This window comes from Phyllostomus discolor, chromosome 9 (genome assembly GCF_004126475.2).
Source record: "Phyllostomus discolor isolate MPI-MPIP mPhyDis1 chromosome 9, mPhyDis1.pri.v3, whole genome shotgun sequence".
NCBI classification, from domain to species: Eukaryota; Metazoa; Chordata; class Mammalia; order Chiroptera; family Phyllostomidae; genus Phyllostomus; species Phyllostomus discolor.
In genome coordinates, this window is record NC_040911.2 from 60,381,970 (window position 1) to 60,394,193 (window position 12,224).

A 12,224-nucleotide genomic window follows, 5' to 3' on the forward strand; every position below is an offset into this window, starting at 1 on the left:
AACAGTGTGTGACTTCTGGTACTGCCCCCACCGCCAGAGCAGGACCTGAGACTACATATCCCGTCAAAATGTGCGCGCTGCGCCTGAGCTCCGCTCCAGAGTAGGTCCGGAACTACAAATTCCGGTAGCCTTTGCACACCACGCCTGCGCTTTCTGTAGGTCCTGGGAAAGAAAGAAGGCGCGGAAGCTGTGGCGGCGGTGTGTAGCAACATGGACAACGCAGGGAAGGAGCGTGAGGCAGTCCAGTTGATGGCGGAGGCGGAGAAGCGAGTTAAAGCCTCCCACTCTTTCCTCCGAGGGCTGTTTGGGTGAGCGTCAGACCGCACGTCCCCTGACGGAATCCCCATTATGGGTCCTATTCTCGGCGGCTGCTTCCGTTGCACACTCTAGAAAGCGTTTAGGGCCTCTGACCTCCCCACACCGCGATCTTAAAACCGGTAGAAAGCCGCTGGGGCCCCCAGCTCCAACGCACTCTCCAGAGATTCTGTAGGGCCCGGAGAACCCCTCCACCTGTCGCCACCTTCCTACACTCCCAGCCTCGGTTCTCTCCGTATCCCTTCCCTCTCTGTGCCATCCCTGTGTTGGTGTGGGAGTCCCATGGCCTCAAGGGTCTGCGGCAGCACAGGGTGTGCGTTGGACCTAACCTCAGTAGCTAGACGGATTTGTTCATTTCACCGCAATTGAACCGCGTAGCTAAGGAGGCCTGTGCCTGGTCGGCGTTTGGCTGCCAGGGAAAGCCTGAGGGGCGGGTCCTGGGACCCCTTTGACTCACGCTTTTGGGGAATTTCTGGCTGGGCTCTGCGCCCTGCGGAGAAATGGATGTTTCCGCAGAGCCGCCATCCCAGCGTGAAAGTGCGTATTTGCCTTGCGCCAAGTAGATATTTGGTAAGTATCCGTTAGGCGTTTTCTCAGCATAGTAGTTTTCCTTCACCAGAAATTGATGTAGTAGTCAGGACCTCCTGTTTGATCAAGAATAATGCAGCTCCTGTTTATGTCAGCGTCTCTTGGGAATAATTTTAATTTCCTGTAATTCTTCCATGCTGTGACAGTGAAGGTCTTAAATTCGGACTTTCCAAAAAGTAAAGCCTGCGATGACAGATCTTGGAAGCATTATGGGAAGTTGAATATGTGAATGATTCAGCTGTTTAGGTTTAGAGAGGCAGTTTTTATTTTTTTCCTGTTGAAAGTGAAAGATCCTCTGCCGATACCTAGAGAGTTTTTTTTGGGGGGAGGGGGTGTTTTTTATTTTTGTTTTTAAGTTCTTGAGAAGGACAAGTGGCCCATACTTAACCATTGAATTATTAGACATGGTTTTATTTCTGTACAAAATCAGTTTGTAATATGCTTGTTTTGCCAGCTTCATTCTTTTGGTTATAGTAGTTTACCATTGTTAACACATCTCCAGGAACTGTTTAAAGGCCGTTTTCACTCGGTGCACAGCAGTGTGCAATACAAGTATACGTGAAGGTAAGGGTTCCTGTCCTCAAGAACCTTTTAGAGAGTGTTTATCCCAGCCAGGTTCTTAATTTCTCAAGTGATGTGTAGTTTGAAATACAACAATGATTTGTAAGTTTGTTCCCCTTTAAAAGTTACCACAGTACATAAGGAACGCTGCCTAATACTTGATGCTAATATCAAACAATAGCTCTTTTCTCCGATTCAGAAAACGTTTAAAATTTACTTAGATAAAATTTAATGCCATAACACCTAATGACAAGACAAGATTTAATGTCACAGCGTATTTCAAGTCAGAATGTCCTTTCCTGGATGATAAGTTGTGATTGGCAGAGGAAAAGAGCATTACAAGCACTTCAAGCTTGTTTCAGGGGAGCACATTGCTTTTTTTTTTTTTTTTTTTTTGAAGAGGTGTTGCATTATTATTGTTGTTTTTGTGAAACTAGGCTAAATCTTATCATTAAACCTAAAAGGATTTTGAAAAGCCTTTTTGTTTTGAAAGAAACATCTTTTTTCCTTGGCTGTTGATCACATATTTCACTGATAGGCTGTATAGGAAAACTTTCAACTTCATCATTCACATTCACCTTGTACCATCCTAGGTATGATTGGATACAGCATGTGAGTTTATTATCCTAGCTTTGGAGCCTGGGGCCAGTGACTTAGCCTCTCTGTGCTCAGTTTCCTCTACTGTAAAAGTGAATAATAATAGTATATCTCATAGTCAGTGAGAGTTCAATGACTTTATGTTTGTAAAACATTGGGACTGGTTGGAAATAATTAGCATATTCATCAGACTTGTCAGTCCTAGTTATTTATCAAGAAACCAGAGAGCCAGGAAGATTAAGTGACTTTGCCAATATTTTAAAGCTGGACCTTTGGAGCTGGATTGTTGGTCCTTTAATGAAATAAAATATTTGAAAGAGCTCTGTACCATATAAGTGGTACTTATACTATGGAGGACTGTTATTTTCAGTAATTATCAGCTCCAGGAAAGCTTAGAGAAGATTACTCAGAGTTCTGTCAGTTTAAATAGTACTGTATAATTGTAACAGGGTGCAGCCAAGAAGGGGGCCCCAAATAGGGATTTGGAATGAGGTCCAGAACTCAGGGTGTCCAGGAAATATTAGGATGTCCTCACCACCTCCTCTCTAGGTTTGGGTTGGGGGAAGGGACAAATGGAGCAGGGCCATTAAGAGCTGTTTTGCTTAGCAACAACCTGGCAGCTAACCTCTAGCGTGGTCATTTAACATATCTATAATCTTTAACTGGTTACATAGATATGTTAAATAGCTGTGGCCATGCTCTGAGCCAGGGGGATGGAAGTAACTTCCCCACCAAGACTTAGCTGGGGGGCAGGTCCCCTGAGTCACAGCACCTGCGTGAAAGCTTGGAGAAGATTGGCTCCATGACATGGGGCCAAGCCTTCCCTGACTCACGATGGCAGCCCAGTAAAGCTGGAAGGATATGAGAGGGCTAGCAAGTGTAGCGGATGGTGGGAGGAGTCAGAAATGGGGCTGCAGAGGAAGATTGGCTTGGGGATTTAAACCCAGACTCGGCAACCATTGAGGGGAGAACCATGCAGCTTTGGCAGAGTGGAGACTCCTGTGGCCATTGTGCAGAGAGGACCATGCAGCTGGGGCAGTGGAGGGAGAACCACTCGGTCTTTAGCAGAGTGGGGACTCCCGCAGCCCTGTGAGAGAGAGAAGCACCATGTGGGTTTAGCAGAGAACCACCACTGGGCTTTGGCAGAGTGGCGACCCCCGTCCTTGCAGCCATTGAGGAAGGAGAACGACGCAGTTTTTGCAGAGTGGAGACGCCCACAGCCATTGTACAGAGAGGACCACGCGGCTGGGGCAGTGGAGAGAGAACCATGCGGCTTTGCCAGAGTGGGGACCCCCGCAGCTTTAGAAGGGGGAACCACCACCCGGCTTTAGCAGAGATCCCAACGACACAGCTGATGGTGCCAGGAACCGAGGGAGACCTACCAGCCAGGATGGATTAGTGGGAAGAACCGGGGGCTGCCTGAGCCATGGGCTTCTATTTCTTTTCCTGAGATACGGTACCCCAGACTGGACAAAGGGGGAAGGAAGGACTGTGTGTGTTTGTGAGTGTTTTAAGAGACTTTGGGATTTTGATGAGAACGTTAGGTCACTACTTTAAGTCTGTATAGCATTAAATAAACATTTCCTTTCCTTTTCATGAATCTCTGGCATTGAGAGATGTCTTTCCTCTGGTGGCGGACATAATGAACCTGGGGGGTTCCTTTCGGGTAATAGTATATCATCCCAGGCCTACCCCTTTGTTCTTTAACATAATTATTTGAAACCAAAAAAAAACAGGCTTAGTTTCTCTCTCAGTTACAGTAGGAAGACAGATCTGTATCAGTTTTATTTTATTTATTTTTTTTATTTTGGGGGGATGCTATAGCTTTGAAAGCCTCTTTTTATTTTTTAAGTATATTTTATTGATTATACTATTACAGTTTTCCCAATTTTCCCCCTTTATCCCCCCTCCGCCCTGCACCCCTAACCTTCCAGCATTACCTCCCCTTAGTTCATGTCCATGGGTTATACATATATATTCTTTGAGTTCTCTGTTTCCTATACCATTTTTTACCTCTCCCTGTGTATTTTGTGCCTGCCAGTTATGCTTCTTCCCTGTCCCTTTTCCCACCTACTGTTCCCCTCCCCCTCCCCACTGAAAACGCTCCATGTGTTGCCCATTTCTCTGATTCTGTTCCTGTTCTAGTTGTTTGCTTAGTATTTGTTTTCATTATTTTTCTTTTTTTAGGTTCATTTGTTGATAGTTGTGAGTTTTTGTCATGTCACTGTACATAGTTTTTGATCTTACTCAATTTCTTAGCTAAGTTCCTTTAACATTTCGTATGATAAGGGCTTGGTGATGATGAACTCCTTTAACTTGACCTTATCTGGGAAGCACTTTATCTGCGCTTCCATTCTAAATGATAGCTTTGCTGGATAGAGTATTCTTGGATGTAGGTCCTTGTGTTTCCTGACTTGGAATACTTCTTTACAGCCTGCCTGTAAGGTTTCTTTTGAGAAATCAGCTGATAGCCTTATGGGCACTCCTTTGTTTTAGGTAACTCTGCCCTTTCCTCTTGCTGCTTTAAAGATTCTCTCTTTATATTTAATCTTGGGTAACTTAATGATGATGTGCCTTGGTGTGTTCCTCCTTGAGTCCAACTTCTTTGGGACTCTGGGCTTCCCAGACTTTCTGGATGTCTATTTCGTTTGCCAGGTTGGGGAAGTTTTCCTTCATTATTTGTTCAAGTAAGTTTTCAATTTCTTGCTGTCGTTCTTCTCCTTCTGCCACTCCTATAATTCGGATATTGGAATGTTTCAAGTTGCCTAGAGGTTCCTAAGCCTCTCTCTTCATTTTTTTGAATTCTTGTTTTTTCATCCTGTTATGGCTGGATGTTTATTTCTTTGTTTTGTTCCAAATCATTGCTTTGACTCCTGTTTCCTTGCTGTCACTATTGGTTCCTTGAATATTTTGCTTTATTTCACTTTGAGTATCTTTAATTTGTTCTTTCATTTTCCAACCAAGCTCAATCAGTTCTGTGAACATTTTGATTACCAGGGCTTTAAACCCTCCATCAGATAGCTTGGAGATCTCATTGCTTAGCTTTCTTTCTGGAGTTTTGTTCTGTTCTTTCATTTGGGTGCCATTTCTTTGTCTATAGGCACCTGTTAAACTGTAAGGGGGAGGGGCCTTAGGTATTCACCAGGTCAGGGCAACCTTCTTTGTTGTGCTACAAGCTGCCTGTGGGGAAGGAGCCAGGTTGCCTGCTTGGCTGTAACCCCACTTTCCAAGAACTCTCAACTGTGAGACTGGGAGTTTCTATCACCATGGCAACTGCTGTAGTCCACAGTCAGCTCTGAGTCTCATTTTTGAGTTTAGTCAGTATCGCCCATGCGGTCTGCCACCTTGCCACAGGTTCATTCCATCTGCCCGTCTTACCAATCTGGTTGGTTTGGTTGACTGTTAAATTCCTTGGTTGTTGGACTTCCAAATAGTTTGATTTTCTGGCACTTCTGGTTGTTTATTGATTTTAAATTGGTTGTTATCCTCCTTTTGGTTGTGTAGGGAAGCAAAGGGTTTCTACCTACGCCTCCATCTTGGCTGGAACTCTTTTCCTCTAGAGTGACAACTCTGTATCAATTTTAAATATTTAGAATCTTACATTATATTTGGCATCACTTCCATGCATCATAATCCATCTGGACTGGAAAACATTACTCCATGTTATTTTCCCTTAGCTATAGAATGTTCCCAGGTACTTGGTACTCAGGACTATACTATGATTTAAATAAAATGTCAGACTCCTGAATTAACAAAACACAAAGTGATATGACTATCATCAGTATCATTTGACTCCGTATGTTTAAGAGCTGACTTAGCTGGTGCTTTAAAGGGGACACATGATGCTCTTTTGCAGATGTGGAAGCCATTAAAATGTGCTCAGCATTTTGCAGATAGTTTACATCATGGACTCAGTCTTAACTGCAGATTAAAACCTATTAGAAGTTCATCTTCACTCAGTGTTTATGTGGCAATATTGTATCCTCACAACTGTTCTCTAGCTCTTTTTTGTGGCTTTCAGTAAAATTAGAGGAAAATATGCATTGTATGTTCCCAAGAAAAAGTCAGTCATGTATTCTTTTATATGTAAGGCACAAATCCCATGTTAGTTTAAGAAATGTCAGTGTTCCTTCCCCACTTTTCCCCATGGGAATTATGTTTTATTCCCCATGGGAAAAGAGATGCCAAAGAGACTCAACTATCACAAGAAACCACTGTTAGTGAGTGTTGTTCTGTGTTCCTTCTTGACTGCCAGTTAAACAGTAATTTGTTTTTGTAGTTGTGGAATTGAATTAAAACTTACTTTTCTGAATATATTAGCATACTATAGCAAACTACCAGCAAAAGAGTAGTGTTTTTATTTCATGTGTTTCCAGAGGTGAGCTATTGAAGTTGGTACTTGATTTCAAATTTCAGTTTATAATCTTAGTAAACTGCTTGGTATGATCTCTCAATGAACTGTTTAGTATCACCTGTGTTTGACAGTAAGATACTTTTGAATGGGTAAGGCCTCTCTTACTATTCTATCTTGTTACTGGAGACCACATCGGGAATAGCCTATACAGTGCACATCAAAGAGAGTGGCTGCTTAAGAATGACAGTGGGAAGATGTTCTGGATGATTATTGATTAATGCTTTCTTCTCTTGGCTTTGAATATTCCCCAATTTCATAGCTTATAAAAGAGACATAAATCTGGCAGTGTCAAAGTAAGTTTAATGAAATAACCTTGTTGTGTTATCTTGAATATATTCACATAATTATTTGTGAATATAGGATGAGGCGGCCACTGACCGGCAGTGACCTTGGAACGCTACGGATGCTCATTGAAACACGAGAAAAACATACACATGGACAACCAAGTCCTGTGGAGAAATAGGGTCAAAACGGCCACTCTCTCTAGTGAAGAGCACACCATTCTCCCGCCCAAGCAGGCTTTTATTAAGAATACAGATACAAGCCCTGGCTGGCGTAGCTCAGTGGATTGAGCGCGGGCTGCAAACCAAAGTGTCGCAGGTTCAATTCCCAGTCAGGCCACATACCTGGGTTGCAGGCCATGGCCCCCAGCAACCACACATTGATGTTTCTCTCTCTCTCTCTTTCTCTCTCTCTTTCTCTCTCCCTTCCCTCTCTAAAAATAAATAAATAAAACCTTTAAATAAAAAAGAATACAGATACAGTTTGTGAATTACAGTGTGACAAGGAAGATAAAACAAGTAGTTAGCTTTGAAAGGGGCTGGCAGATCTCCCTCTGGAATTCTGGGCTGAGATTTTGGGGTTTTATCATGTAAAGAGACTATAGTACTTAAAAGCTTAGTTTCCTTTCCTGCCTGTGCCTTCATATTCTAATTAAAGAGCATCCTCCAGCAAGCAGATCTCACAGGATCTTGCATATTCTATGTCTCAGGCCTGATTACCCTGGGGGTCCTCCAACGCTGGTCTGGACTGCACCACCCCTGTTATTTCCGCAGGCCTGAGTTGGGCAGAGGAGACAAAGGCAGCCGGAAGACTTGGATTTCTCAAGGACTCAGGCTTTGACAAAGCCGAGGGGGCAGGGGTAGATGTCGATCACCTCTTCGTTCAGCCCCCTGAATCTCTTCCCATAGGGCATTCCCTTGTGACCGAGTCTGTCTTAGGTTCATCTTCTTTCCTAGAGAATTGTTACCCATCATTGACTGCCGATCATGCAAAGGGACCCAGGCATTAGAACAGGCAGTGTTCATGCCAGGTAAATAAGTTTTGTCTCCTTAATGTCTCCTGGTTCGGAGGCCTCTTACTCAGCCTTAGCCATGGGTGGTTACAGTTTCCTGAGACCAGGCAGGGTGGACCTCAACAATAGGGAATATGTCTTAATCATTGTAAACATTAATTATCAGTATTCTATACTCAGCTTTATTTTGACAAAGATTATGTTTTATTTACATTTTTAAAATATTACTTATTTTTAGAGAGGAAGGGAAGGACAAAGAGAGGGAGAAAAACATCAAGCCTCTTGGGTGCCTCTCAACTGGGGACCTGGCCTGCAATCCAGGCATGTGCCCCGACTGGGAATCAAACCGGCGACCCTTTGGTTCACAGGCCAGTGCTCAATCCACTGAACCACACCAGCCAGGGAAAGATTATGTTTTAAGTTTTTCTAAAATAAAGTGGAGATTTGTGATACCATTTGTAAGGTATTTCTGTCTTCTTGAGTTACAATAGATTTTCAAAGGTTGATTGAACCTTTAAAAAGTCCTTAGCTCAGATTCAGTTATAGATAGTATATTATTCCTTATGCACTAATATAAGAAATAGAATAACCTATATATTGGGTAGCTGTTTTACATATTATATATTATATATTATATATTTTATATGAACTATAGTAACAAATATAACTCTAGTTCTCTTATTTACTAATTTGGTGATCCTGGCCCAAGTAAATTATACTTGGAACTTCTGGTTTTGGTTTGTTTGTTTTTTTCTTTCAGTTTTCAAATGCACAGCTATAAATAATCTACTTTTCAGAATTGTAAGGATTGAATGAGTTGTCAGAATCCTTAAGCTGCACAGAGCTATATTACTATTAATTATAATTATTTGGTTTGAATTTCAAATTACAGTGTCAAGTTACAGTTTGTTTATCAAATAATAAACTGTTAACAGATTGGTCTTTTTCTGTTTGCATTTTTTCAGTGTTCACCATTTCTTCTTTCATTTTTGTGAGCCCTGTGAGGTACAGACTTGTTTAGAAAAGGTAGAAAAGGTCAGAAAATGACCCATTGGTGTGTGGCTCTAGAATGTAAGCTCTCGGGGAGTTCTGTGGTACATCTCATTGTGGTGAGCAAGAGCATCCTGGAAAGGAGTCACTCACACATGTTTGTGTCTTTCCACAATGCCAGGTTAATTAGGGGAGACCTCCCCAATAAGCATATAGAGTCACATGCAGGTTATACACAGAGAGGGAGCTTACGCAATATAAGCTAGCAGAGTGAGTTCTGGCACAAAGAGGAGAGGTGGGCGTTAGTCTCAAGCCAGGTGGCTACAGTGGCAGCATGTGTCCAGTGGAGTGGAAGTCTGGCAGGACTTTGAGCATGAGCCATGTATAGCCAAGCTTAGGTGGCTGGTTAGAGCTCTTGAGTTTGTATAACCCACAAGGGGTGGAGGTCCCATTCGTTTCAGTGTCCAGAGGGAGTCCTTATCCAAAAGTACAGACTTGTGATTTAGAGTATTCCGGGCCCCTCCTAAGGGCATTCCTGTTACACTCGATTACCTCAGTCCTGACGTAGCACTTGACATAATTGTCATGGCTGACAGTGACTCCATATTGAATTGTCAAAGGTCGCCAAAATGCCTACTCTGTGTTGCTCTGTATCCCCACTCAGCACATGTTATGCAGCTGGCACTTAGTAAATATTGGTAGAGAGAATGAACATGTGAATACTAAAACAAATACTGATTTTTTTTAACTCGACTAGTTTTCAAAAGCAAAGGCAACAACATGAAGGGGAGTTCATGTAGCTTCTATGTTTTACTTAAATATCTGTTTATCATAAACTACTTTTTTAAACAAGATTTTTAAAAATTTATTTTTAGAGAGGGGAAGGGAGGGAGAAAAAAGGAAGAGAAACATCAGTGTGTGGTTGGCACTCACGTGGCCCCCACTGGGGACCTAGCCCGCAGCCCAGGCATGTGCCCTGACTGGCTCTTGAACCAGTGGCCCTATGGTTTGCAGTCCACGCTCAATCCACTGAGCTACATCAGCCAGGGCAAATATCTGTTTATTATAAATGTAGTAGCTACACATGGTAGAAAAATGCAAGCAACACAGAAAGATTTCAATTGAAAAGTAAAATTTTCTCCAAATATTCCCTCCTAAACATTACTCCTTAGATGTAACTTTTTAAATTTCTTTTTAATTCTTCTGATAAATTACCATCATAATTCCAAATAATTTTAGAATACTTATATGTTCTGATTTATTAATTTTAGACAGTACTTATTGATTCTGCTAAAAGTAATGAATTTAGCATAGTTACATGGCCTTGTATTTTCTCCTTCCTGATTTTACTTAGTTAATTCTCAATTTATAACTACTACCTTTTATATTTAAATAATAGTTAAACCTGTAACTGTACTTTAAAGTTTTTAAAAATATTTTCCTGTTTCTATAGTGGCCGTGACTATATTGTACAAATTGGGATATGTTTGAGGTAGCGAGAAAATAGATATAAACCAAGAGTGTTCATACAACCAAAGTATAATTGTAGGAGACTTTATAATCTATTTTATGCTTTCACTTTGTGTTCATTTGCTTTGATGATAAGATCAGTTAAGCTTTTGTACCTTCAAAATTTTTTCAGTGACTGATAATTAGAGTTCAGGGTAAGGAAACTTGGTAAGAGAATTTCGTATGTTAGCCATTCCTATATTTCAATGAAGTTTATTTTAAAAATGGTATTCAATTAAAATCTAACACATTAAAAGTCAGTACTTTCTTGGATTCAAGTATATATTTTTTCATGGTAAGGAAGTACCTGTCAATTGCTGTTTTAATGGATATTTTTATTAGGGATTGAATGAAGAGTTATATTTTGAAGGCCTTTTCAAAATCTGTAGAGATAAACATGATTTTTCTCCTTTAATTAATGTTAATTCATAGATTTCCTCATACCGAGCTGTCCCTGAACTCCTTGAATTAACCATCTGGATTATAATGTATTTTTTAATAGGCTACTGGATTCTGTTTTTACATATTTTATTTCTAATTCTTTTATTTACAATTGTTTTGTGTATAGATGTTATCAGATTGAACTATTGATGTTACAAGTGCGTCATAAAAATAATTGAAGTTGTTCTTTTTTTCCTATGCTCTGATCTTTGAAGGTTTAAGTATCTAAATCAACATTAATTTTAGACAGTAATAAAGAATAAAAAGCATTTATTGAGCAAAAGGAGTTGCAGCCTGTGAGACACAGATTCAGGTCGCGACCTAAATTGTACTCTGTCAAGACCTAGGGGAAGGTGAGACTTGTTCATTAATGGTCCATGTGCACTTGAGAAGAAGGTTGTTTCCTCTTATCAGAATGTATTACTTGACAGAGATCCCTAAGATCTAGTTATTGATTATGTTGTCTAGGTCTTTCATGTCATTGTTCATTTTTTGCTCACTTGACCTCCTTTGGACTAAAAGGGTATATTGCTGTTTCCTTTTATTAGTGTATTTTAGTCTGTCTTCTTGCATCTCTTTTTTAGAAATTATATTTTACTGATTATGCTATTATAGTTGTCCTAGTTTGTTCCCCTTTGCTTACCTCCCCCCAGCACCCTCCACTCCCTCAGGCAATTCCCCTATCATTGTTCATGTCCGTGGGTCATGGGTCATGTATATAAGTTCTTTGGCTACTCCATTTCCTATACTGTACTTTACATCCCCATGGCTGTTCTGTAACTATCTATTTGTAGTTCTTAATCCCCTCACCCCTTCCCATGTTTCGTTGTCTCCTCATTTTGGCAGCCTCCTTGTGTTTGTTTCTGTGTATTAGGTAGAGCTGCTTTGACTCCATGTCTTGGTAGTGTGGCCTAATGTAGTAGGGTCCTGTAGGGTTCAGTGGCACAGCTTCCCCAATCATCCAAACTGGGTACTTGAGGTGCATCCTTTGTGTGCACTGAGTACACCCTCCTCTTGTAGTTGATCCTTGGTTGCTGTTGCCAGATCAGTGGGAGGGATTTATCCAGGCCAGTCAGCTACAAGGATTGGCTGTGACCACTTACCACCAACCTCTGCTCTCTGTGGAGGATTAGCTGCGCAGGGGCAGGGTGGTGATGCTCCATCATGGTCTGTGGATCTCCACTGGATGAGCTGGCCCTGGGATTTCTTGGGTGATGCAGCCCAAGGTCAGCTCCCACCTGTGTTTTTGTTTGTGACCACCCTCCTTGAGCTATAAATCAATCTGAGATATCTGCTACCTGTGCTGGGCTTGGAGATTCCCAGGCAAAGCCAAGCTGTGAACCTACAGTGGCTGCTGCTAGTGCCGGGCTGAGGGCTAATTGAGGCCAGCTGTTGCTTATTTGATAGGATTTAGGAAGCTGTGAGGCATGAGCCAAGACCAGCCATTCTTACGGAAAAGCAGCTTGGTTGGGCCTGGAAGTTGGGTGGGGCAGAGTCTCTGGGGATCTCAAAGGT

The 12,224-nt window shown here is 41.6% G+C and overlaps 1 protein-coding gene across 4 annotated transcripts in view; it reads left to right on the top strand.

The window, feature by feature from the left end:
* Positions 1-74: 74 nt before the first annotated feature.
* The window catches only part of NAPB (NSF attachment protein beta), a 66,189-nt gene continuing 54,039 nt past the window's right edge, over positions 75-12,224 (top strand). The window contains exon 1 of one of the 4 annotated variants that reach the window (XM_028523694.2): positions 75-308. In XM_028523694.2, the coding sequence (XP_028379495.1) occupies positions 211-308 (98 nt within the window). In that variant the 5' untranslated portion in view covers positions 75-210. Of the gene's footprint in view, positions 309-658; positions 713-12,224 lie in introns of those variants that run through there. The other 3 variants (XM_028523696.2, XM_028523695.2, XM_036009432.1) reach the window with 3 other exon arrangements.